The 25,806-nt window shown below is 49.3% G+C and overlaps 10 protein-coding genes across 10 annotated transcripts; 5 read left to right on the top strand and 5 right to left on the bottom strand.

Annotated features, from left to right (window-relative positions):
* Positions 1–301: 301 nt before the first annotated feature.
* Positions 302–1,067, top strand: EDB91DRAFT_331468 (uncharacterized protein). The gene is made up of 2 exons (XM_041326883.1): positions 302–670; positions 730–1,067. Exons 1-2 carry the CDS (start codon positions 437–439, stop codon positions 883–885), a joined length of 390 nt encoding a protein of 129 aa, XP_041177620.1. The 5' UTR covers positions 302–436; the 3' UTR covers positions 886–1,067.
* A 1,785-nt stretch (positions 1,068–2,852) lies between these two features.
* EDB91DRAFT_1346820 (uncharacterized protein) lies at positions 2,853–5,489 on the top strand (the record flags this gene model as incomplete). The annotated part of the gene is made up of 8 exons (XM_041325897.1): positions 2,853–3,175; positions 3,232–3,307; positions 3,365–3,520; positions 3,570–3,725; positions 3,775–4,520; positions 4,570–4,916; positions 4,965–5,154; positions 5,205–5,489. 8 exons carry the CDS (start codon positions 2,853–2,855, stop codon positions 5,308–5,310), a joined length of 2,100 nt encoding a protein of 699 aa, XP_041177619.1. The 3' UTR covers positions 5,311–5,489.
* A 46-nt stretch (positions 5,490–5,535) lies between these two features.
* Positions 5,536–8,479, top strand: EDB91DRAFT_1130725 (uncharacterized protein). The gene is made up of 7 exons (XM_041318621.1): positions 5,536–5,796; positions 5,850–6,098; positions 6,140–6,800; positions 6,833–6,927; positions 7,000–7,113; positions 7,175–7,917; positions 7,973–8,479. The coding sequence occupies exons 1-7, from the start codon at positions 5,740–5,742 to the stop codon at positions 8,061–8,063; spliced, it is 2,010 nt and encodes a 669-aa protein (XP_041177618.1). The 5' UTR covers positions 5,536–5,739; the 3' UTR covers positions 8,064–8,479.
* A 592-nt stretch (positions 8,480–9,071) lies between these two features.
* Positions 9,072–11,165, bottom strand: EDB91DRAFT_1130723 (iron permease FTR1). Its single transcript, XM_041318620.1, has 7 exons — positions 10,862–11,165; positions 10,684–10,801; positions 10,460–10,576; positions 10,326–10,397; positions 10,121–10,255; positions 9,738–10,069; positions 9,072–9,685 (listed from the first exon to the last, which is right to left on the bottom strand). The coding sequence occupies exons 1-7, from the start codon at positions 11,114–11,116 to the stop codon at positions 9,515–9,517; spliced, it is 1,200 nt and encodes a 399-aa protein (XP_041177617.1). The 5' UTR covers positions 11,117–11,165; the 3' UTR covers positions 9,072–9,514.
* A 190-nt stretch (positions 11,166–11,355) lies between these two features.
* On the top strand, positions 11,356–14,454 carry EDB91DRAFT_1130716 (Fet3 protein). Its single transcript, XM_041318619.1, has 10 exons — positions 11,356–11,668; positions 11,771–11,914; positions 12,032–12,122; positions 12,321–12,501; positions 12,594–12,814; positions 12,867–13,026; positions 13,095–13,452; positions 13,517–13,653; positions 13,759–14,002; positions 14,061–14,454. The coding sequence occupies exons 1-10, from the start codon at positions 11,517–11,519 to the stop codon at positions 14,215–14,217; spliced, it is 1,845 nt and encodes a 614-aa protein (XP_041177616.1). The 5' UTR covers positions 11,356–11,516; the 3' UTR covers positions 14,218–14,454.
* Positions 14,455–14,744: 290 nt separating this feature from the next.
* Positions 14,745–17,281, bottom strand: EDB91DRAFT_1130708 (uncharacterized protein). Its single transcript, XM_041318618.1, has 6 exons — positions 17,047–17,281; positions 16,706–16,993; positions 16,435–16,656; positions 15,951–16,378; positions 15,817–15,899; positions 14,745–15,758 (listed from the first exon to the last, which is right to left on the bottom strand). The coding sequence occupies exons 1-6, from the start codon at positions 17,182–17,184 to the stop codon at positions 14,950–14,952; spliced, it is 1,968 nt and encodes a 655-aa protein (XP_041177615.1). The 5' UTR covers positions 17,185–17,281; the 3' UTR covers positions 14,745–14,949.
* A 1,189-nt stretch (positions 17,282–18,470) lies between these two features.
* On the bottom strand, positions 18,471–18,886 carry EDB91DRAFT_1052759 (uncharacterized protein; the record flags this gene model as incomplete). Its single annotated transcript, XM_041313694.1, has 2 exons — positions 18,471–18,667; positions 18,730–18,886. Coding segments are annotated over 2 exons (354 nt in total), but the record flags the coding sequence as incomplete, so codon positions are not given.
* A 404-nt stretch (positions 18,887–19,290) lies between these two features.
* EDB91DRAFT_1130703 (serine hydroxymethyltransferase-domain-containing protein) lies at positions 19,291–21,630 on the top strand. Its single transcript, XM_041318617.1, has 9 exons — positions 19,291–19,493; positions 19,557–19,664; positions 19,717–19,917; positions 19,979–19,986; positions 20,042–20,132; positions 20,191–20,492; positions 20,543–20,672; positions 20,728–20,962; positions 21,017–21,630. Exons 1-9 carry the CDS (start codon positions 19,383–19,385, stop codon positions 21,349–21,351), a joined length of 1,521 nt encoding a protein of 506 aa, XP_041177613.1. The 5' UTR covers positions 19,291–19,382; the 3' UTR covers positions 21,352–21,630.
* Positions 21,631–21,988: 358 nt separating this feature from the next.
* Positions 21,989–22,990, bottom strand: EDB91DRAFT_1028648 (uncharacterized protein; the record flags this gene model as incomplete). The annotated part of the gene is made up of 5 exons (XM_041312682.1): positions 21,989–22,135; positions 22,195–22,391; positions 22,456–22,646; positions 22,701–22,764; positions 22,819–22,990. Coding segments are annotated over 5 exons (771 nt in total), but the record flags the coding sequence as incomplete, so codon positions are not given.
* Positions 22,991–24,088: 1,098 nt separating this feature from the next.
* On the bottom strand, positions 24,089–25,123 carry EDB91DRAFT_1130698 (uncharacterized protein). Its single transcript, XM_041318616.1, has 5 exons — positions 25,102–25,123; positions 24,998–25,038; positions 24,768–24,915; positions 24,465–24,705; positions 24,089–24,401 (listed from the first exon to the last, which is right to left on the bottom strand). The coding sequence occupies exons 4-5, from the start codon at positions 24,696–24,698 to the stop codon at positions 24,246–24,248; spliced, it is 390 nt and encodes a 129-aa protein (XP_041177611.1). The 5' UTR covers positions 24,699–24,705; positions 24,768–24,915; positions 24,998–25,038; positions 25,102–25,123; the 3' UTR covers positions 24,089–24,245.
* Between the last annotated feature and the right edge of the window lie 683 nt (positions 25,124–25,806).

Here is a 25,806-nt window from a genome sequence, read left to right as displayed (position 1 = left end):
GTTTGTCTTGCGATTACATGTGAGTATTTCTGTTTCTGTGTTGGTACGGGGGTTTTCTGACTTGATGGTTGCTGGATAGCTGCTTTGCTGAGGAGCGACTTTCACCCTGAAATTGGCGGGCCCGAGGGAGCAACTTGAACCATGTGCATGGGTAGACAATGATCGCTTTTGAAGTAATCACACCAATATTAATTTCATTCCAACAGACCCACACCGAGTGTCATATGACATGGAACGCGAGAGATTTATGGAATCCCACTACATACCTATTCGCGCCTGAAGCTACTTGCTGACGGTATATAAGAGCGAATAGATCGACTGTCCTTGAACTGCTGAGCATTTGCAACGACAACACCATGTACGTTTTCCTAATTGCGCAACCCCTTTGCTGCTAGATCTAACGATCAGCACGTCAGTGCAATATCTTGTCGAAACTATGGCTCGTCTTGTGCTGGCCGCTGCTCTGATCATATCCCATCTCCTCACGATCAGCACGGGAGTGAATGCCAACTGTGAGGCCTGCCCTAATTGCGATTGGGAAGTATACAGTCCAACGGCAGGGGATGCATGTCTCAATTACTGGACATGCTCGGGCGATACCATCACGTGCTATTATCCCTCCGTTGCAAATCCGGGAACGTACACAGGATGCTCGTACAGCGCGTCCGCCGTAAGTATCTGTTTCTCACAGCGGTGCATGCACACTTAATCACTCTCGGAATTTTTCAGAGTTGGACACTTACAGCTGGCCCCACTGATGTCTGTATGTCGGAGGCGGGAGTTAACTCCAAGTGCGAACCTCCAAATAACCCTTACAACCTTGGCATACCAGGGTGCACCGCTTCATACGGGTACGACGGTGGGGTGAACAGTGGACTGTTGTAAAGGAAATGTATTGAGGAGCCGAAGAGCTTGGTGTCAGTTATGAGATACACGATTTGGGATAGTAGATCTTGTACTCCTGTCTCGCGGCGCGCATGGTTTCGTCTATTTCTACAACCCAGACATGCAGCCGAGGGCGCGACGTTAACGAAATTTAAAGACACCTGAGCTGGTGCGAAGACACGTAAAAAGCGTCAGGTGCCCTCCACTTTGACAATATTGCATGCGAGAGCACGACATCATGAAGTGTAGCTGATAGTCTCCCCTAGCCAGACCAGTCGAAGGAAGATCGTTCCTTCGTGTTTGATCTTTAACAGACAAATTTCCTTCCATCAGTGAGCGTACAGGGTACTATGATAGATGGTAGCGCAGTAATATTTCTCTGATATTCCTGTCCTGAGGCCTAGCTATGTTCTAACCAGTAGCCAATTACCCTGTGGAGATGAATTTTATTCTCCGTAACATCATCCTCATGACCTCCGAATGGTTCGGGCTGGACCCACTTTTTAGCACGTTGCGTCCGCATGGCAGCCTCAGGTTTACTATATCGATGATTTTGAATCCATCTTTTTTTCGCATATTCCTTCGACAATTGGACGATATTCTACTAGTATGCGCGCGTAATGAATTCAAAGTGATGGAGTGAAGTTCAAACCGAGATTTCAAGCTTAAGCTTGAGGATTGTCAAGAAGAAGGGAAGCAAGAACTTGAAGAAGGCCGTGGCATGCTTCGAGGTTTGAGACACGCTTCCAGAAGACTCCCGTTTTCGCCGCTAACATGTGCCAAAGTCGTGTACAAGCAAACGTTGTATAAGACGTGCTGGACTAGGAGACTCCGCATAATTTCCCTCCCATCCTTATTCCAGCACTATGCCATTCTGTCCATTATGCCCGTCTGATACCCAGGCGAACTTAACTGGGTTAGAAGCGGTGAGCAGTAATTCGCTTCAGATAATTCAATTGGTGTACTGATTATCTTCGCTTGTAAGCACATTAAAGAGACGCATGTAACAGGAACGAGATGCTGAACTCTGTCAGCAAGATTTCAAGATCAATCTTGCGCTGATTCAACATCTTGCATCCAAGAAGCACCACAAATGCAAAGCGCCGAAATGTTCTGAGACGTTTATGACGCCTACCGAGCTCAGCAAGCACACTGCGCTCCGTCATAACGTGGAATCTAAAGGTTCTTCTACATCCGCCAGTAAAGTTTCTCCTACATCCGCCAGCAAAGTTTCTCCTACAATCCCAGTCACGTTTCCCTGCACCTCCTGTGGTGCAAAGTTTTCTAGTTCCGGAGCGCTCCAACACCATAAGAGTGTGGACCATGCAGTTCAATATCCATGCCCATCGTGTTATCGGAGCTTCTCCTCATCTAGTGTTCTTGACGAGCACCAGTCGATCAGCCATCCTATATTCTCCTGCACATACTGCAGCAAAAGATTCGCCAGCTCCGAAGCCCTCATTACCCATGGAAGGCAGGAACACTCTGGCTCCAGCGGATCTTCTTCGTCGCAAGCTGCTCCCAAAGTGAAAGCCAATGTTTCTTTCGGATGTCCCACGTGCAAACAAACATTTTCTTCTGCAAACGGACTTTCTTGTCACACGCAAGCTCTTCATTCTCCCAAAGCGGCCAAGAAAGTCCACTCTTGCGCTTCATGCAACCAGACCTTCTCAAAGAAGGCTCAGCTTACTGCCCACACGGTTGCTGCCCACCCTCCAAAAGTTGTTTGTTCAATTTGTCGACTCACGTGCCCATCTCAAAATGTTCTTGATGATCATGTCGCCGCGGTGCACGCACGTGCAGTCTGCAACTGTGGGGGGTGCGATATGACGTTTATCTCCGAAGAGGGGCTACGTTACCATTACTTGCAGTCTTCAAAAGACGCGCACCCAAAATGTGTTGAGTGTAATCTCGGGTTTGAAAACGACGCAGCTTATGCAACGGCGAGTTTTTCTTGAACACGGGTTATGGCAATTCCTCACTCTCAAACCTGCATTTCCAGCATCGCCAAACGTCCCACCCAGAGCCACCCCGTCCTGTTTCTCCACCAGCGTCTTATCCCTGCTCTTTATGCGACAAGGACTTTCGAGCTTCGATCAGCACTGGATGACCACATGGCCGCGAATCACCTTTTCACCTGCGGAATGTGTCAGTTCGCGTGCCCGGAGGAGGAACTCCTCCAGGAGCATATCGCCTCTGCGCACTCGTGCCCTGTTTGTCATGAGGGTGTTTTCGCAGACGCAGTCCTTTTGAACGAGCACCTTGTGCACCACGCCACTCCCTACTTATTGTGAAGTCTGCCAAACGAGGTACGCCGAGGAAGAAGGGCCTACATCAGCACTACAGAGACTCCCCAGATGACATCCATCCGTCCTGTACGAGATGTGACCTGGGTTTTCAGGATGCAGGCGATTATTATAACGTAATTTCCTCTCTGTTCATGCTATATCTATGAATCTCCCATTCATATCGCATTCAGCACACAGAAACGGTCCATCCCCAGGTATCCTGTCAACTGTGCGATGGTGCATTGTTTGATCCTGGAGAGCTTCCTATACACTACTTGACATCGCGCAATCATCCCGTGTGCGACATATGTCAAGTTGGCTTCGGTGACCAAGCTGAATTTGCTACGGTGGGTAAGTACCATTATAATTGACATCTTGACTTAAACCGTCGTGCAGCACGGCGCAACGGAACATCCAGAGGTATACTGCCACCTATGCCAGTGGCAGTTTGAGTGCTCTGAGTCGTTACAGAATCATATCCGACACTTCGTAGCCCACCCCAGGTGCATGGACTGTGACCTGAGATTCGCAGATGCGGATGCCTATCAACACGTCGGTTTTCTCCTCCGATTCGTCGTGTAATGTTCTAACATGACCATAGCATCTATTTGTCGTGCACAGGCCACACTGCGGAGAGCCCGCAGGACGTCAAGATCTCGATCCAGAATGTTTGTATAATAGTGACGGAGAAGCTCATTCCGAAGAGCGCATCTCTAATTCCATTGCTCCCGATCGAGTTGACCCGACATGGGGTTTTTCTGCTAATTTTGATTTCCCCTATGCCCCGTCCATCCCCTTACCCCCGAGTACCAGTGGGTACTCCAGCCCTCTGTCGCAGAGGGTTCTGACACGATCGAGTGTCGGATCGCGGTCATCGTCCAGGACGCTTTCGCCACCTCCGATCTTCGGCATCAAGGTCGCACATCTAGAGACTGGGAATCCCGTAGATCATTCTGGATCACCAGACTTTGAGCACTCGCCGCTTTCTAATGTACCAGCAGTTGGTACACCATTGATATCAGGCACAGACTTCCGCAGCCCCTTCAGCCCGCGCCCGGACACTCCGGCGCTTTTTGCTCCGTCTCAGGAGCTGAATGGTGCCAGTCACAGCGATCAGGAGTCGGTTACGTCTGCGAAATCACCTGAGGCAAGCTCTCCCGTGATAAAGCTCCCCGAGAACGGTGCATCGCCGGTGTCGAGCTCTGGCTGGTCCACGTTGAGTGGCGAGATTGCGTCAAGAATGTCAGCCAAATCGGAGAATCCGCCGAATCGGCGGCCAGTGGACCCTGCTGTGCCGACGCTTCGCTTGCAGGTGCCTGTAACTGATAGTACTTCTCAGACGGTCAGGTATGATCACCAAGCGGGATGTTGCCTTCGAATGTTAATTCTCTTACAGTTTTTCGATGTCACCGAGTTCTATTTCACCTGAGTCTGCTGGCATTGATATTTCTGCGAATGTAACCCCCGACTACTTGCGGGAAGCTCGTGCATATCTTGCTGTCACTCATCCAGAACAGGCATCGTCAAATGTGAATCACGTTCACAGCCCGGCCCTGGCATCCCCTAGTTTGTCCTCGGTCGGCCTCACCACATCCTCTCGTGAGCGACGCCGTGAAGTACGATTCGAGGATAGTATCATGTCGGAGCCGCTATGGGAAAACCAATCATCGGACTCCAGCGATTCCTCCTTCGATCCTCCTGTAATTCCAAACAGGCGAAAATATGGTGTGCAGAAGAAATCAGGTTAGCAACGTTTTTTTCCCCCAGACCTTGAGCTGACAATGAGCACAGTTACCAGCAAACTTCCTCGTTTCGCACCACTCAGGACGGGACGCGTTACAGGAAGAAATGGGACTACCAACGGGACTACCCATTCGGCCTCTAGTACAAACTCTTCCTCTCCATATCATTGTAGGATTTGTCGACGGGAGCATTGCGAGGATCTGACGACGACGACGTGCGGGCACCTGTTCTGCAACACGTGAGTAGACTCGATGCTGGTCTTGGACTTAGATTGACAGGAAGTTGTAGGTGCATCACAGATGCGGTGATACGGGACTCGCGATGTCCCGTCTGTAGGAATGCGGTTCTGCTTTACTGCTTATTCCGCATCGACACCACCTGTGAGTTGGAGTGACTGCAATGACGAGTAGTTAATCTATGTAACATTCGAGAACTGCTTGTTTGTCGTGTATTATCATGGAGTACCTGTTTCGACGTCGAACGTCCATCCTCATGACTAGGCACTTGGTACTTTAGTGAATGTATACTATGAGGTCAAACCAAGGTCAGTTTCGACCAACCGTGACTCCTGTGACATTGCGTGACTCAGACTATATGTGACGACGTCACTAAATCCTTTGACCTTTGTCGTCCTACTGACAGCAATTCGAAAGAGTGGCATTTCGTTCTCTCTTTTGTTGTCCGACAGCCGTCTCATATATTCGTCTTTCACTATCCCCCATATCTTCGGGCACCGCAGCTTCTTTGACTTTTCCAGCTAGTCAGGCTTGGTGGTGGCGTGACAGGAACGACGTATCTATCCTACTAATCTACTGCTACCACCATGCCCGCGTGCAACATCTGTGATCGTTTTTTTGTCGACAAGAACGCTCTCCGTATGGTACGAAGCACTTTGCGTCTCTATCTCGGTGTTGACCTTAACTGTATATCTAGCATGCCGAATCGAAACACGAGTATGACTGCACTTACTGCGACCGTACGTTCAGGACTTTAGACGGAAGAGACCAGCACGAGAGAACAAAGCATAATCACAATTGCAGAATTTGCGACCGGGAGTTTCGCTCCCAAGAATCCCTGGAGCAACACGTGGAGGCTAAGCATTCCGGATATGAATGCAGATACTGCAACCAAGAATTTGCATCTCCCGATGCCCGTAACCAGCATCAAAATGCAAAGCATACAGTTACCCCTACAGCGGCCGCGCACTGTTTATCCATCTTCAGTATCCTTCCTCACTGTTCGGTCATTCCCCAGCTGCGAAGCCTGCTCCCGTGGAGCAGCCTAGTGTAAATGTAATCCTCGATGCCTTATCCACGCGGGAGCCCATCCCAGAATCTTCTGATGGTGAGAAGGACGTCTCGATGATGCAGTTGCCAAAGGCGCCGGTGACTGCGCCCAAGCCCGTGGCGAACTTCGCGTGTGGAACCTGTGGGGAACCTGTCGCGACGATCTTAGCTCTGGCGGCCCACGAGTTACAGACGCATGGAACCAATTCATGTACTTGCCAAGTCTGCGAGAGAGCTGGTGGGCCCTGTAATTGCGGTATTTGCAAGCGCACCAGCACCTCGACAGTGCCGGTGAACGAGAAATCCCTTGATAATGTTGTGAGCAGCGAGCCCGAGGAAATCCCGTCGTCTGCCGATTCGCTTGGAGCTATTGAGCCTAAGGCAGCCGAGGGCTCACTGGTTGATTCCTGTGATGCGCTCGTGGAATCCCAAGAAGTCACAGATCCACCACTTGATATTCATCACGGCATTTCAGATGATGCGATGGACCTGCAGGATGAACAATCCTCCCTAGGCCTGGAGCGCGTAGTGGACGGAGAGCGGTCTCATGGCTTGACTCCCACCCACCCACACTTATCCGCATGTTACGAGGACAATAGTCCTGATTCTTCACATGTCAGATTTCTGAAGTAGCGGTGAGCTTGAGGGAGGAATGTGGCATTACCAACCTCCAATCAGGTGTTGCACATTTGGGTTCCGTTCTTGATCTGGATGTGTTAGAGCAAGTAAGATCCGTGATCCCAATTCTTTCGAAACTAATACTAATACATTCTCCGTGTCATCCTTTGGCCGCACAGCACTCCGCAATCAATGCTCACACAGTCCTAGATTCAGTGGTCTATGAACGCACGCGTCCTACCCAAGACGTTTCGCTCGACTTAACTAATTTACAGGATCAAGATTGCAACATGGTTCGTTTAGTTTTGGATTTTAGTTAACGATTTCTGAGATATCTTTGTCAGTCCCCTCCAGAGGAATCCAACTATCCAACCGATCATTCTCGACATAGACATGAGCCACGAGCAGGTCGATGAGCCTCTAGGGCGTGACCGCTGCGTTCCTGGATTGGAACCCGATATCATGTCGTTGTCAGAGTCCCCCATGGATGGCACACTTTCTTCGGCGAGCTTCATGCCCATACAAGTTGGCTCTCCTCAGTTTATCGGGTCTCCCCGAGTTTGCACTGCTGAGCTTCAGCCGCCCGCTGAGTCAGGTGATCCTTTCACATGCAACCTTGTTCCTTCTCCGACACCATCTGAGCATGGTAGCTTGAGCCCCCCTAGCATTACCCAGGATGATCATTCGCATCCCGAAAGTCGTCCTCCACTGTCTCCATTGACCTCCGAAGGTTCCGCCGACCACTTCTTAGACGCCGAGCCTTCATCAACTCCATCAAGCCCTCTTTCCGACCATTCCGTCGTCTTCGTATCTGTGGAATCTATACCAGAGTACGTTAGAGAGAACCGTGCATATCTTGTTGCAACAAGCGCTCCGTCCCGACCTTCCTCGGGAGCCTCCAGTTATATCCGTTTGCCCTCAGTGGCTACTTCGATAGACTCCTTCCCACCTCAAGAGGATCAAAATGATCTTGCTGAGGTGCCCCCTGCCGATTCTCCTCCCACCAACGGCCCGTCCCCCCTTTACTGCAGACTTTGCCTTCGAGATCCTTGCGATGATACAACTGCGACGATGTGTGGCCATATCTTTTGTAACAGGTTTGTGGTTTGATTCTCGGTTTGCTTTCCTCCATGTTGAAGCACATTTCTCAAGGTGCATCATCGACGCTGTCATGGCCAGGTCTGCGTGCCCGGCCTGCAATGCTCCCACATTACTCTACTGTCTTTTCCGCCTCGATATCTAGGTTTCGCCATTCCTCTAAAGCGTAACATTTTATCGCGTGTCTTGATTTCGGCATATGCATGACAATGACTCCAACGCTAACAAATCATATTGTACTTTATATCATTACAAGTTCTTGGAGGATACCTGTACGAGTATCATGCATTTTTTTCTGAATCGTTGTATTTAACTTTGTGCATGCGCACCGCTGAGCAGTATCGGAGATGAATGTGTCCTATGTGATTGTAGAAGTACTTGAGTAAAGGTTTGCTCCGAGGCTTTCGATATAACGCCGCAAAAGTTAACAGAAGTATGCGCATTTCTCTCACATCGTCAGGTCTATTTATATTAGACATCCCTCGGAGGCTCCAAATTTCTGCCAACCGAGCTACTAGTACTTTCTTGCAGTTTCTTGCTTGCTTCTAGTATTTATATGTGGTGGTAGAGGGGAGTTCCCTGGATCACATCATGGTGACAAGTTCACGGTAGCTACAAACACACATCCTGACGAACTTGGTTTCCACCGCCGAGATGGTGTGATGAGTCTCATGCGTTGTATGTACATCACAACGAAGAGAAATCGAAGCACGTTCCCGTCTTCTTGGTTTCAAATTTCAGGGACTACCCAAACACTCGGGTTTGGTATGCGGAACATGATTGTAAGTACTTATTTGTGATTTTCACGTCTCGCGGCACGCCTCGTGCATCACCGCAGCCAAATCACCCCTGTCCGGGTTGATCCACTTCATTTCAACGCCCTGAAATCCGCCGCACGAACGCTTTACGTGCGGCTGCAGCCTGAGTACATAATTGGCACAGGTGTTGCAATGTGCTTTCATACAATTGACCCTTGCAGGACAGATCACTACTCCTGACCATAATCTCCGACCGCACGCGCGCGCTGGGCTTACACTGAGGCGGCTCATCGACAGCCAAGAATATCTCGGCTCAGAAGTACTTCATCTATTCGCGGGAATTCAGGGTACAGCCGTATGGGGCGACATCTTATCTGATAATCGGCCGATGTTCTGCGAACCGTCTTATCAGATAAAGTGAGATGAATCATGATTTATCCTTGATGAGGCTGCCATACTACTTCCGCTTTGATGCATTGTCATTGATCCATGTGCTAGTAGACCCGGGCCTATGTTAGCGGAGGCCAGACTCGGTTAAGGTGACCCAACAAGACGGAAAGTCTAACAAATATTTATTCCAGGTAATGGGGGTATATATATAGTGGATTGGGACAGGCCAGGCTTGGTAGCACAAGACATATGTAGTAAATCAATACATGATCAAGAGAAATATGTACTGATTCGACAGTTATATAGTACCGGCGCTCCATACGGCAGAGCGTGTTTAGTACCTATGTACCTGTGTAGCAGCTGCCACAGTGTGCCAGCTCGTGCATCTCATGACGAGCCGAGCGGCGGAATTTTGGAGGGCGAAAGGAAATTCCCTTGGGTGTTGATATCATTGGGGAAGCCCCGTTGGTGAACCAACGCTAGCGAGTGGACTTTGGGTGGTGTTCGTGGGAGGGTTTTGGGAGAGATTTTCGTTGCCCGCTTGCTCTGCCCGTTTTTCGCTTGCGCGCCGCCTGCGTATGCCCGCTGCAGACTCCCGCCCCAAAAGCTTGGTACGACCCTGTTGATGTACAATTTAGCAAGGCGAAGACGACAGACAGAAATAAACCTACTTCTTTGTACTTCAGATGCACGAGTACTACGATCACCATAACCCAATAGAACACATAACTCAACACGCTACCGAGAGTTGCGCTGTTCGTCCATCCAAATACGGCATTAAACACGCCCCATGCCTGATCGGTCGAAGGGTTACAGCACTCAAGGTGCCACACATTCCCGCGTACGTCATAAGATCCAGGTCCATCACCGCCCGAGTCGTCGACATCGGTGCCAAGCATTTCGTTAAAGGCGTACTCTTGGAAAGACCAGACAGCTTTACTAAATAGGCCAGCACCGATGAGGAGGATAAAATTCGTCATAACGACAAGGAAAATTGTTAGAGCTGGTGTACTAGGTAAGCAATGGTATGACATGATAATAAGCGAAGGCTCACTCGTTCGGCTAGCGAACTGGTAGATGAAAAAGCCGGAAATAAGGCCACAAATAAGCCCCACGATTGCTGCAATGGGAACCGAAGCCGCGGGTTGTCCGAGTGCGACACCGCCAACAAATACGACGGCTTCAATCCCTGCGGATTGTTAGGCGTTAGTTGAAGGGGTGACAACATTGGGTAAAGGCACCCAGGCACAAAAACTGACCTTCACGCAAGACAGTGATCATTGGAAGGATGAAGAGTACCCATTTCCCAGTCTTTGTACGACGGTCGACGTCTGACAATGATGATGGAAAATACTCTATAAGCACAACAGAAAAAAGAAGGAAGGACACATACGTTGACCACTAAACGCGCGCTGGAGCTTGACGCGCCATTTAGCTTTGGCCCTGTCCAACTTGAGCATGGTAACGCCCATGACAAAGATCATTACGGAGGCAATAAGTTCAAATATACCTGTTTTAATAACACGTTGAGGACATGATGTAGGTCAGTATTATTGCGCGGCACAGCAAGAGAAAGGGCTTTGGGAGCGAGTGGGGATCTTAATGGAAAATACAGACCTTCCCAGAGAAGTTCGGCCTTAGACCAGAGATTGGAGGCCTCAGTAAACCAAACTGCAATGAATGCAGCACCTAAAGCGAATGCGATGAACAACCCTATGCCTGCGCCAGCAAAAATCTTGTTGTTCATCATGAGTCAATGAACATTAGCTGTAGCGCGGGTTAATGACAGTCATACCTGCACTCTAAGTCTGCGGATCAAGCGCCTCTTGAGGGTGGCATCTGATTCTCCTTCACCTTGTATAGTCGTCTCACTGTCGTTTTGGTGAGTCGAAACGGGCCGAGTGTGCTCGTTAAGAGTCATGATGTGGTTCATGTCACCATGGACGATCTGCTCGACGAGACCAAGGAGAACGGATACGATGATGGCGCCTTCAAGGGTTTCTCTGAAGACGATGAAGAAGATGCTGACGCTGAACAAATTCTTTGCCATTGCGGCTAGTTTTTCGGAGATGGTGGAAGAATGAAACTAGGTAGTATCGAGGCATGATTGATTTATCTGATAATATTTGGCGAAGAGCGAACCTGACACCGAATTAAGCCGAATGCCGAATCTAATCCAATTCAAACATTTGCGGTGTCGCCAAGGTCATTCATCAAATTTCAAATCATCTAGATCTGTGCTTATCAGATAAAAATTTCGGCTAGCTATGAAGCTTATTATAAGGGTCACTGTCAACCCCTTCGCCTCTTACGCAGCTTGTGCAGTTCTTCATCAAACACCCGTTCTCCACGTTCCTTATTCTCCTCTGAGGACTTTTCTCTCGTTTGAACTGATCTCATCTAGGAATCACTAGCCCAACGTGGGGGTCTAAACTACCACATACACGTCCATGTGGTGTCGTCGCTTGCTTCCCTTGCTCGCGCTCTTGCCTCCTGCGCTGGCAGGTATACAGGAACTTTGGTGGAACATCACCTACGTTCCGGACGCAAATCCAGATGGCCTCTTCGAACGCCGTGTCATTGGTGTCAACGGGACCTGGCCGTGAGTCTCTCTCACCTCATGGTATTAGAGCACTTCTTGAAATTAACTATTCACTGTCAATTCGCATCTCATACCTTTTTCGTCCTTCGATCCTCCATGAAGACCTCCACCAATCGAGGTATCTACAGCAGATTCATTGCTTGTACATGTAACGAACGGCATTGACAAACCTGCGACACTACACCACCATGGCATGTTCTTCAACTCGACGTCCTGGATGGACGGAGCAATTGCGGTATCACAATGGTATGTAAAATTTATTTGACCATGCAGTGGCTGCATTGCCTGCGCTACTGTCCATGTCTTTCGTTTGATGGTTTATGCCCGCTTACGTCTATGCAACGATATTTTACCCCGATGTAGTGGCATACCCCCAGGCCAGACGTTTGACTACGTTGTACCCATCAACTCCTCCGGGCAAGTCGGCACATACTGGGCGCATGGCCACGCAAACGTAAGTAAAGAACTCTATGTTTATATTTACGACCTCACGTAACTGTTTTCTGATTCTTTTTCTCCTTCGTATTATTCCTTCGGTTTCCTCTTCACTTTTTTTACTTCACATGTCTGTTCAACTTGACTTACTCTCCACGATGTTGCACAATTCTGTGTGTCAATGCTGTATCGCTGAATTTTGTGTCTTTTCATGTAGGGATTATATGTGGATGGTCTGCGCACGCCTCTCCTCCTTCATTCTCCAAATGAAACTTATGCTGGGCACTACGACGCCGAGTTCACTGTTGTGCTGAGTGACTGGTACCACCTGGAGCACCCCGTCCTCTTGAAAAACTTCCTCAGCATAGCGAATCCAGGCGGGTCGGAGCCTGTTCCGCGTGAGTTGCCTCATCTACCATGAACTATACCGATGGACGGATGTTGGAAATGTTTCGATGATTTTATTAATTCATGTTGCATTGGCTTGCAGAATCTGCCATCGTATATTTCTCTCAAAATGGTTCCTACCTGGCACCGATCCCAGGAAGCAACCCGTCCCCAGTGACAAGCGCAGTGGGTTTTAACGAAAATGCGACCCTTCCGTTTCAGCCCGGTTTGACATACCGACTGCGCATAATCAACATGAGCGCGCTCGCGGGGTTCTTCTTCTGGATCGACGGGCATGAGATGCGGATTATCGAAGCTGATGGGGTGCGTTTGGTTCCACCTGCATTTGACACTCAGGAGACTCATGTTACAGCAGACCGACACGCAGGAGCAGCCCGTCGATATACTGAGTGTGTCAGCGGCGCAGCGTTACTCTGTACTGGTCACTGCGAGGAACGATACCTCGTCGAACTGGGCCATCCATGCAAACATGGATACAACCATGTTTGACAAGGTTCCCAGTAGTTTGAATCCAAGTAGGTCATCCTCTTTCCTGAGCACGCGATCGTGTCACTCATTTTTCTACTTTTCAAAATGCTCGCAGACGTTACCTCTACCATCACGTACTCCGCTTCCTCCAACCTCATTAACTTGTCTCCGGTGCCCTCCTACAGCACAACAAACGACAGCGCTCTTATTCCCGTCGTTATCGAGCCCGCAGTCTCCCCTACAAGCACCGTTGACCTTCTGTTCGGCTTCAACACCATGAACGACGGGACAAATCACGGGTTTATAAACAATATAGTGTACAATGCACCACTAGTACCCGCGATCATGAGCGCGCTGAGCCTGGGCGAAAATGCCACTAGCGAAGATGCATACGGGCCGTACAGCTTTTTGCTGAACTACGGAGATGTGGTCGACCTTGTGGTGAAGAACACCGATACGGGGCAGCATCCTTTGTACGTGTCCTTCTTCTCCTTCCTCCTACCTTCGGTATTTGACAAATCTTATGTTGCGTTCCAGTCATTTGCACGGGTACAAGGTGCAGATTGTCCACAGAGCGACGAATTATACCTCCGATAATCCGTCGCTGAACCCACCGCTTGTCGAAGGGCAAGCAAACCCAATGCGTCGTGATACTGTAACTGTTGCTGGCGGAGGTTCCGTCACACTCCGCGTTACCGCTGATAACCCCGGCTGCATGGCTCTTCCACTGTAAGTCAACCCCTGCATCATCAACTCTCACTGACGTTGCTATTATGCAGGTCACGTCGAATGGCACCTTGAATCGGGCCTTGCGGTCCAGTTCATAACAGCACCACTTCTCATACAAGAGCGAGCACAGGACCGCGTGCCATCATTTATGTACGACCAGTGTGCTGTGCTTGGGAAGCCCTACAGTGGCAACGCAGCAGGACACGCGAGCCCAACTGACTTGTCGGGCCTCCCGCTTGGGCCGTGGCAGCAGAAGCTTGGCTGGCTGACTAAAGGCATCTTGGCGATGGCTGGGTGAGTTCAAGCTGAAGCAGTTGTTGCAATATGCTAATGATACGTGGGTGGTTGGTAGATGCGTGCTGACAGCCCTCATTGGCATCGCTACTGTTCTATGGTATGCCACTGGAGGTTCTATTACTGAGGAGGAGATGGAGGAGGAAGTGCGTCAGCGCCTCGAGGAAAAGGAGCGCAGAGGAAAGCTCTGGGGTCTGTTCAAGAAAAAGACCTGAATATCTGCGCCATTTGTTCATACTACTGATCTAGTCTGTCATTCTAGCTATGCTGTTTTCTGTGACAATAATTCTGTCGATATATCTACCAGTTACTTGATTATTGTGATTGGGGTAGTATGCGGTCGCGATGTGGGTACAAGAGAAATTGCAATTGAAAATTGAAAGTGGCATGTTAGCGTTATTTACTACACCTCTTCCAGAACGGCGAGCTTGCAAACATGAAAATCAATACGAAGCCGAGACATGTTGCCGAGCTGTCGCCGTCCTCAAACGCCAGAATGTCGAATAACTGGACAGAGGGGTACCTACTCAATGCTGTTACTTCTCTTGGTGAAACTTGGCTCCTGAGAAGTAGCCAAGGCGATGACAAGACCGAAGCAAATGAAGCCCGCGGCGCAACCTTGACCTCGGTACCGCGTTAGAGTGCCTTCGCGTCCACAATATGTCATCCCTGCTGATTATTTCGTGACCTCCAGGTAATGGGGACACTTTTGCGACTTTTAAAAGTTGCACTAAATGATAGTGTTCATAGCTGATCACCCCGCTCACGGTTCGCATAAGTGCCAGGGTATCAAGACACTCGACAACATTAAGACAACAAACATACAATATATCATACATCACAGATGCGGTAGCTGAGTACACAGGGGTCACTGAACACAGAATTGGATGAACCATGCGCAAAGGAACCCCCAAAAAAACCACTCACATATTAATGCCACAAGCCTTCTATTTTCCAGAAATCGCAGTCCTCGCTTGCTCGACGCGCCGCTTATTTTTTGCCATGACAGTTGCGTCCAACAGTTCGACGGCTGGAATGTTCTCGGCAACGTTTACGGCACCGGATCCAAAGTATAACGCCTGCTGCCAGTGCTTCTCGCGAATAGCCATCTCAGCTGCATTGCCTAGCGACAATGCAAGCTCCTTTCTCGCCCCAATCACTTCTTTGGAATACTGGCCCTGCGTCTGGGTGTCAAATGCAACCAGTGCAGCGGCAAGTTCCGCAGCACTCGTGAACGCAGCCCTAGCGTAATCGTTGTCACTCTTGCGAGCACGATCACGTCCCTTGTCCATACATGCCTTCACGCGCTGCAGTGCAATCTTCAGGAATCGGTGGATGACATCGGGGTTCGTGATTTGTTGTACGTGGTTGAGGCAGGTCGAGGTTGAAAGGCCATTTGGCGCTTTTTTGAGCCCCTGAATGGTATCAAAGGCTTTTCGCTGGGCGAGCACGACAAGTAGACGTGCGAGAGCGGTTGGACCCATGACACTTTCGTCTGCGATTTGGAGAGGTGCATCCACTTGTATACCTAAGGATACGGTGTACATAGGGCTGCGGAAAATCTCTTTCGCACGCTCGACACTCATGTATTGATCCTCCGGTTTAGTATGGTCGAGCTCATTCGTACTCTTGATTTTGCGTGAAGCAAGGTATGCCATCCGGAGCAGTGACTCGATCTCGGCGTTGGTGACACCGCAAGACTCGGCTGCGTGACTGAGAGTACTGACGAGTCTCAGCATAGCAATACGGGATGTGCCTGTAAGTCGGTTGTACCATGAAGGATATTTATCCAGAGAGTTATTTCGGCGACAAACCTCTATATTCAAACACCTGGCTGAAAGCATCTTCATCGGGTGGCTCGAATGCGTGGTAATCAACCTCGACGCGATCAAACCAGCTTTATATGGGTGGTTAGTCGTGTAATGGAGGGTCGAAGGATATCACCTACCCCCGGACCTCACGCCAATCCTCCTCTTCGATTTTCATCCACACTTCGATGATCCTCTCGCACCAGTCTTCTCGGGACGTCAAGATGGTCACAGTTTGGGTCATAGCCTTCCACTCCTGAGCTCTAAAAGCATTGTCTTGGGGCGTCACAACGCCTGGGACTATGTGTGACGGCCATTGGAAGAGGAGGGTCAGGACCTCGCACGCGATAGAATCGACTTGAGTTTCAGGGTACCATGGCGAGCGAGCGATGATGGCGCAGTCAAAAAGGAGATCTAGAATTTCTGGTTTCTTCTTCAAAATGTCAAGACAATGCTTTCGCGATGGCGGCGGTGTGGTACACAAAAGGCCGTGTGCAGTCCATAGAGCGCTCTCTTGAGCCATGGCATAAAATCGGGGCGCGTGCTCCGCAGCTCGTTTTGAGGGTATCTCATCGAGGAGGTTAGCTGAGCATGTGATGGATAAGACGGGATAGGAAAACCTACATCTGGGGCACCCATAACCATTTGACTTTGCCATGTCGTGGCTGAAGATCGCATGCCTTCGATGAAGAAATCGGGCCCTTCTAATGCGAATCTGCAGACCGCAGCGATGATATCAGCCGCTTCCGTTGCAGATGAATTCTCTCCCAGTACGGATTCGCTCGCGAGTACGCGCAAGGTATTGATTGCTAACTGACGGAAAATGCAAAGAGGATGATTCAAATGCTAAAAAGTGCATGAGATCTTAAAGCGACAGAAAATCCGCTATTCTCACTGATAAACAAATGTTGATGACATGGTTCTTCTTCATGTCCTCCAGAAGCGTGCGTCGCTCGGTAAGATTACCAGTCTGCATAAGGAGTGATAAAGCTTCGAGCGCATTGTATTGGCCGAGAGATCGGTCCTTCGGCTGTGATGGCGAGTATAGATGGGACGTCACTACAGCGAGCAGCGTCTTCACGATCCCTGCCCCATGGCATGCCTTTCCAAAAGCACTAAAGCTGGGGGAATCGTGACCCTTCCGCGTCGAAAACTCTCGGCGGAATCGGAGTTTGATGGCATCCTAATTCGCACTGGTCTAGATGATGGCATAAAGGAATATATAACACGACCTACCGTGTAGTTCGCTACAAATGTGGGGTCTTGATTTCGCTCGAGAAGCTTCGCAAAGAGCTTTGTCAGGTTCTGTGATAACTCGGGTTCCTGTGCGCCAAGGACTTGTTCGATATTGTTGAGTGCTATAATATTGTTCATGACCGTTGGAGCGTCGTGCGTGGAGAAAACTGGTTGGTGAGTAGGCTGGCACACGAGTTTGTAGGTCTGCCAACTGTAAGTAGTGGAGAATCAAGGTATTTCTCTCACGGTGGAACCCTAACCCTAATCTTAGGTTTTGTTCATTGCACAAGGAAAACATTATCATAAGACGTCCTGCATCTACTATTAGCGATATAACGCATAACTAAGTTGGGTACAACAGCTATTGATACAGCGTGTAGGTATGTGAACGAAGGTCCTGATGTCCATAGAGTGCTGCGATCCATTATCAATATAATCCACTCCTCCAACGATTCTTACAGTCCACCATCAATACAATCCACTCGTCAATATGCTGAGACGAATTTAAACGGAGATGAAGACGTCGCAGAAGTCACTGGGGTAGAGGACGTAGCATGGACCCGGGTGATCGGCGTCGCAGAGGCAATGGGAGATGACACTAGCAAACCACCACTGACACCACTGGATGTAGCACTTGCAACTGGAGTCACGGAAGGACTGTTCAAGTTGATGGTGGTGATTGGGGCGTAAGAGGGAGATGGTGAAGCAGAAGATCCACCAAGTGAGGTTGGCGTCGCAGTAGGGACGGGGGACGTCACAGTTCCGTTCAATCCAACACCCGTCGTCGTGGGTGACACGGTGGGTACAACCGTACCATTAGCCGTAACAGTAACAACCACGGTGGTCACAACAACCACAGTGGCAACACCGTTCGCCCCAGTGGTGGTAGATGCAGCGGGTGGCGACAGGGAGGATGCAGTAGATGATGCAGGCGTTACAAGAGCAGTCGAAGAAGTGAGAAGCCCGGTTCCAGTGCCAGTGGATACAACGGGAGAGTGACTCGACGCAACGCTACTAATACCAGTAGAAGTGCCAAAGCCAAAGGTGGTCACAGGGGTAGAAGTGACGTGGGTGCTCGCCAAGGCACTGGTAGAAACAATTGATGCGGGACTGCTTGCAGGAGAACTCGCTACGCTGGTGGGCAAAACAGTGCCAGTCCCGGTAGCAGTAGATGAAGTAGTGAGGCTGGTTGTGGGACTGCCAAAGCCAAAAGTGGGTGCGTACGAGGAGCCATACTGACGCTTCTTCATCGAGTTCATGGAGGGAGTAGAACTGGCGAGTGGGGATGAAGACACAGGAGCTGAGGAAGCGGATGGGATAGAAGAGCTTGCGCTAGGAGTGCTGGTGGCGGTCTCTCCACAGTCACCCCCGTCGGTGGGATCAGTTGAACCGCCAGTAGTAGTGTTGCTACTGGTGGTACCATTTCCGGTTGTACCTCCTTGAACACCAGCAGCGATAAAGCGTGCCTCAGCGTCACTTTGTGTGTCACAAGCGAGACTGGTGCCAGCCTTGGCAACGAGAGGAAGTGCAAAGCAAGACAGACCAGACGAGCAAGGCGTGAGCTCCCAAGAGCTCCCAACGCACTGTGCGAAGGCACCGCCCACGCATGCCTGAGCATCGCCTGTGGCACGGTCACAAAATCAGTAAATGGATGACAACGAAAATAATAATTTGGGAACGCACTGGTGCAAGAATCATTGGCAGACAAAGTTGCAAACTGCGCATTTAATTTTTGCGCGTCGAGACCGTTCTGTTCTTGCGAAAAGCCTGAAGAATTTGATGCGAGGACGTTTGTAGAGAAAGATGCAAGAGGTGCCGCGCTGGCAAGTGAAGCCAGCATGGCGATTACGAAGAAATTCTGAGAGCGTGCCATAACTGTAGAAAGATGATATGCAGAAGTGAATGCAAGTGACTGTCAGATGCAGCTGGCGTTAGAAAGAACGTATGTCGAGCTCCTGGCTCTGATCTAGAATCCGTTAAAATGAGAAGACGAAGGCAAGAGACGGTCAGGATTAGGGAGCGAAATACTGACGACTCCAGGGCATTTATCATGCCTTTATATGAACGGCCGGTGTGGACCAAGTGTGGACGCATGGACACTCGCGCAGTAGCTTATTGTTTTCAAAAGCATACTTAGACTTTCATTGTGTTCGGAAAATAGATTATATATTTTTAGACTCAGCGATTATACTTAATCGTTGTTTATTTAAACTTGTTTGGTTTATTTTGTTCCTGAAGAAACCAAACAAATAAGATTTATATCAGATCTGACTCATTTGAATTGTTACCTCGTTGAAAATTTAATATTTAATCCTTTGCCTGATTGCGACATTCAGATGTTGCGTCTGATAACCCGTCCCTTCCAACTCCCTTCATCATCCTTGTTTTTAAAACAAGGATTTGCCCTCAATTCTAGAAAAATGGCAAGTTCTACTACACCGGACTTCGTGCGTACTATTTTCAAGCAGTCATATGTTATATATGTTTACAGGGAAGTTGCACTATTGTAGAACAAGGTCTTGTATGCTCCTCTGGCAGAGATCGATCCTCAAGTGCAGAACATCATCGACAAGGAAACTTGGAGGCAGTTTTCCGGACTCGAGCTTATCGCATCTGAGGTTGGTCTCCCAGTTCACTATCTTTTTATCTCCGCATTCTGAGACATCCTAGAACTTGACGAGTCGCGCAACTCTCGAGGCAAATGGCTCGATATTGACCAATAAATACTCAGAGGGTCTTCCCGCAGCCCGTTACTATGGTGGTAATGAACATATCGATGAGCTTGAAGTTCTTTGCCGCAAGCGGGCCCTTGAAGCATTCAACCTCGATCCTGCTACGTGGGGTGTGAATGTCCAGCCCTACTCTGGCTCTGTGAGTGTTTTACTACAATCAAGTGCTCTGTAATCTTAACATTCAATGACTCTCATGCTAGACTGCCAAGTACGTCTGACACGTCCCTTATGTGTGACCATGTCTCACATTACGTGACCAATAGCTTTGCGGCTTTGACCGCTCTCCTCCAGCCTCAGGACCGTTTGATGGGCCTTGGCCTCCCTGACGGTGGACACCTAACACATGGTTACTATGCGAGTTTCCTTTTCCACGTCATCCCGTGGCTTTGGTTTCTGACATCTCGTCAATCAGACTGCCAAAAAGAAGATGACCGCTTCTTCAATATACTTCCAGTCTTTCCCTTACGCTGTCGATCCCTCAACACACCTTATCGACTATGCAGGCCTTGCACGGCAAGCAAAGATCTTCAAGCCCAGACTAATCATCTGCGGTGCCTCTGCCTATCCCCGTGACTGGGACTATGCCGCCTTGAAGAAGACCGCAGATACAGAGGGCGCATACCTCATGGCTGATATTGCACACACCAGCGGTCTTATCGCAGCACAAACACTCAACAACCCTTTTGAGTACTGCGATGTTGTTACCACCACGACGTGAGCTTCCCATTCATATCCGAGACTCCTCTCACACCGACGTATCTCAGCCACAAGACCCTCCGCGGTCCTCGCGCTGGCCTCATCTTTTTCAAAAAAGACGGACCCAACAGCCAGGATCTCGAGAAGCGCGTTAACGACGCTGTATTCCCTGCCTGCCAGGGTGGCCCTCATAACAACGTTGGTACCCCAAGTCTCGGCTTTTGAGCACATGCTGATAAGAAAATTATAACAGACTATCGCCGCTGTTGCTACTGCCCTTCTGCAGGTAGCTCAGCCCGCATTCAAGGCATATGCCAAACAGGTCATCGCCAATGCTCAGACATTGGCATCTGTCCTGCATGAGAACGGCTACAAACTCCAGACCGGAGGTACTGACAACCACCTTGTTCTCTGGGACCTCCGTCCCCTTGGCTTGACTGGCAGTAAAGTCGAGAAGGTGTGCGACCTGCTGGGCATCACGATCAACAGTAAGACCCGTCTTTTTTACATATTCATGCAAGATACTGATCTTTGGCAAACAGAAAACGCGGTTTCTGGCGATGCATCTGCTCAGACTCCTGGCGGTATCCGTCTCGGTACATCAGCACTTACGTCCCGTGACATGACCGAGGAGGACATCAAGGTTGTTGCTGGCTTCCTGCACCGGGCTGTACAACTTTCGCTTTTCCTCCAAAAAGAGGCTGGCTCCAAGCTTCTCAAAGACTTCATCCGCGCCGCTACCACCGAGGGCTCAGCGGGTGCAGCTCAGGTGAAAGATCTCCGCAGAGACGTCGTCGAGTTCGCACGGAGGTGGCCGCTCCCTGGCGCAAATGTCAGCACGCTCCAGCGTCCGGCGGGTATTGAGGAGGACTTTTAGGCGTCGATGTGGGGGTGTACTCGGGTGTTTGAGGCGTGTTCAAAAGATTCAACGGTCACTTGTTGCGTAGCGTGGGCATTCAACATCGTTCACATCAGGGTGGGCATTCAACATCGTCTACATCTGACAGAGGTGTATCTATAGATGCTGCATTTTATAATTAATGTATTCGCAGTTTGACAGTCGTTCATCGTTTGCTTTGAATTCATGTGACTCCAACGCAGTCCGACACCATTGGGACGCGCGGACCCTGCGTCATGCCTGATCCTATGTCACTACACTAGGACGGCAAGTCATCCTGCCATTTCGAGCACGTCATCTCACAGAACCTGCTAATGTCGATCCCAGAATTTAACCCATTCCCGTCTCAGCGACAAATCCTTTGGTTTGAAGTTCCTTTGAACGCAAAGGAAAACATAAATAATGATAATAGTAAAACCCATTCATTAGGAACAGATTATAGAAGGAATTGGATGGTCTGCTCTCGACAACCACCTGGCTCCGCATCCGTTAGTGTTGACATCTCCACAATAATGTCCCCACACTTTGGAAGTTCCTTGTCAGTTGCTTTAGTTGATGTATGCGTCGACAACGTGGAGGTTCCAATGGCGTTCAATAACGAGGGACATCTCGAGCAATCTGCTCCGAGCTGTTCTAAATCAACGCTGGTAAACACCACGGTAGTTCCGCTGTTGTCCGTTGCATCGATGTCTTCAAAACCGCAAAGACGATACGCTAGTGTAACCAAGACGAGAAGATCGCAGACAATGAGTGAAATAGCAGCCTATATATGAATGTTACTATGGATCCTTAACCAACAAATCGACTAGAATATTACTGTACCTTGACGTGTCCGATGACGACGATGCCTGTAGAACTGGGCCCGAATAACATTACAGAGTGTAGGATAGTCACGGCTGCGATTAAAATAGCTGCAGTGAATGACAGCAAAACCAGTATCTTCCGGTTCTTGGGTAGTTGGACGCCACGGAACACCAGGATGGGCAGGGCAACTAACATCCCATCTGAAAATATGTCCGCTGATCCGCAAAAACGAGCGATCATATTAGACCCTGAAGACCGGCAAGTTTTTGACAAACTCACTGATGAGTTGCGTTATCGCAACAAAATTAAGAATTCTACATGCATAGTATTCGCAAACATAAAGTTTTTGCGCAACGGTCCCGATCCACATAATAGCGAAGGAGATCCCGGTTCCATAAGTGACATATCCGAGGCAGCCTTCAGGATTCGCGACGCGTATGAGGGAGCATAGGATGCTGGCTCTCGCAAACCTCGCAAGATGTTAGTACAGGAAGTACGAACTTTTAGGACAATTATTAACGTACCAGAGAACACAAGGGAAGGCTATGGATACGAGCCAAAAAACTCGATTGGCCACCAACCATGGGCCTACAATTTTGAGCGGTCAGCCACTTCAGTGAGTCAGATTCTGCGTCAGCCCACCATTGTACGCCGGTGGTCGTTCAAGGAACGCACAAGTAAAGCAGATCAAATCGAAAATCAGTGATAGTGCTGCCCACATGTCTTCCCACCACAGTTGTGCGACATAGTACCGATATGACAATCTCAACACAGTGCATGCGATTGCCACTCCATGAAAGATCGCTGCTATTACTGTTCCAGATTTTAGACTCTCATAAGTGAGTGAGGGTTGAGTCGACCTCAATACGTACCCTCAAGGCTCGTTGTCCATGGTTGGAACATCACATAGCAAGGAAAGACTAAGTGGGAAACTGCACAAGGCACCTTTTTTGTGAACGGAAAACATGCCGGCAACCCTCTCAGTAAGTCCGTGTCGCGGCTACCTTCAGTTTATGTCGCAATCGGGATCGCATTAGGACGATCCTTGCCTAAAGTTCCTTGCGTCCCCTCATGTCACCGTGACGCTGTGCAAATTGGCTCAGCTATACTTGACCTCTCCGCGTACCCTGAGCCTGGTCAGTCTAATTACTAGCGCACCTGCAAATACCCCCTGCGGGGCTGTGAACGACGAGTTAAATTTAGCGGAGGGTTAGGAAATCGACCGAATTCGAACTGTCATCTTGCACGACATGATGGCATGATCAACTGTCCAAATTCTGAAGTAGGACTCGGACGGCAGGGGAAATGGCGGCAATGAATGAGTAGCTCGAGGATATCACCACACCCGGATATGAATCGTGATCGTCAAAACCTGGTTCCTAGAAGTCCAAAAAGGAACAGTAATGCGTATGACACAGAGTTATGTAAAAGGCTCACCAGGGTTCACCATGGAAATGACGGCTATGTAATGACGGTGACCAGTTTTAAAGATTAACACGGGACAGGGGCTAGTGCTCTATACCCATGCTATACTGAAGAATCCAACAAATAATTATATTTAGCCTGCCATACCTACAGTACATCCAGCTGTTCCTTTATCCAAGAGGATCGTAATTATCATAGCTCTCATCATTGTAGCAATATCCGAGTTGTGCGCTCTGAGCAGCTTTTCGCTTACCTTTTGGTAGTCAGGAACCAGGTCCGACAACTGTGTTCTTGACCAGAGGCGGCGATGTGTACAGTGGACGATTATTTCCCCACAAATTGAAGTGGTTTTATTGGTCGCTTTAGTGAGTCGTTCGCACGCAGTGACAGGACAAGGAACACCTATGATCTGCCTCGGTGCTATGCGCATGCTCGTTGCGCTGTCGCCGGCCGCATGTGTGGGGTGCAACGAAAAACGAAACCTTGCGTGCGCGAGACCACGAGCATAAGATTGAGTGATGGCCTATGGAAAGACCACTATCGAAAGTACGCCAAATCATCTGTCTGCGAAATTAGGTTTTCTGCCTAAATTCTAACTCGACTACAATCAATACCAGGCTCTTTGACTCCTCAATCTATTTCCTTTACAATAGTGCACTGTTTCCCTCACCAACATACCCGTATGAAGCAGTGCAGGCTGGGATGCCAAGGTTGTAAGGGTCATTTCCAGGTTGGCACTTGGAGTTAATTCCCGCATACGGAAAACATATGTCGCTGGGGCCAGATGAAAGTGCCCAATCCTGGAATTTTACAAACATCGGTGGGTGAGTATGCATGTACTGCTATGAGAGACAATTACTTACGTTCGGCGGACTGTATGAGCACTCTGTGAACGTTCCCGGATTTGCAACAGAAGGGTAAAAGCACGAGATGGTGTCGCCTGAGCACGTCCAGTAGTTAAGACATGCATCCCCTTGCGATATACTGATACTCTCGTAATCGCAATTAGGGCAGGCCTCGCATTCGGCGTCCACTCCCGTGCTGAGCGCAAGGAGGTTGTAAATGATCAAGGCCGCGGCTAGTACAAGACGAGTCATGGTTGCACTGACGTGTTAATCGTTAGATTTAGCCCCAATTGAAAGCGGATTGCGGTCAGGAAAACGTACACGGTGTGGTTGTTTTAATTGCTCACCAATTCTTTGGCTAGGGACAGTCGCTCTTATATATCGTCGACGGGTTGCTTCAGGCGCGATTAGGGATGTTGTGAGATCCCATAAATGTCGCGTTCCGTGTCATATGATCCATGGTGTGGGTCTGTTCGAATGACATTAGTGTGATCACTTTCTTTGCCTACCCATACACATCATAGTTGTTCACAGTCTTTTTGCTCACCCACCGATTTCGGGGTCAAATTTACACATTGCTTCACATGTATTTCTAGTGCCCACAAAGTAGATATCCAGCAACCACACAGTCAACGAGCCGACATGAAATACTCACATGTACTTGCAACAGGTCAGACTCACCGGAACACATATTGTCTCACAAGTGTGATTAGTTCCTTTTCAAATCAGGAAGGGAGAGGTAATCGTCATCTCGGTCACCCTCGCCGAGTGCGTCCATGTGCATGAGAGTTCGATAAGTAAGAGCTTAGAGTCAACTTGAATGAAGCAACGCGATGGCGCCGGGCGGGGGTTGGACGGACTCGAGTGCAAGGCGTGACGCAAGATGCCGAGCCAGTCCGCCCGTGCCGACTTGCAGCGCGCGTAAGGAAAAGTTTCGGCCGGTTCGGGGTGTTCGTGTATTGGCTATGGCTAGGAAGGGATAATTTTGATGAATTCTACTAAGTTCTCACTGATCTGACAGCATCACGGTGCACCGCGGAGGCCTCTTTCTAGAGGTTATGGTATACTGTAGAGATACGTACCTAAGTTCGTCACACCGTCACACGCCTGGCGAATCGAACCTATTTTGTGTGACGGTCACACCAATTTCGAGGCCGTCGAACCTAAACTGTGACATATGGTAAAAACATAAAAAAAACATCTAGTTCAGCCAAAAGTTCTTGTACTGAGTGTTTGCAACACATCTGTGCTTGCCACAGCTCCCAGCCTCAACCTCCTCAGACCCATTCACTGTAGATTGAAGCTCCATGTCATCCACTGGCAGTACCACTCAGTGCTGTCCAAATATGAATAAAATAAT

The sequence above is a fragment of the Suillus paluster genome, assembly GCF_016628075.1.
Source record: "Suillus paluster strain FC165 chromosome Unknown EDB91scaffold_23, whole genome shotgun sequence".
Lineage (NCBI taxonomy): Eukaryota > Fungi > Basidiomycota > Agaricomycetes > Boletales > Suillaceae > Suillus > Suillus paluster.
Note: the sequence above shows the minus strand (reverse complement) of the source record. Positions and strands in the feature narration are given on the sequence as shown.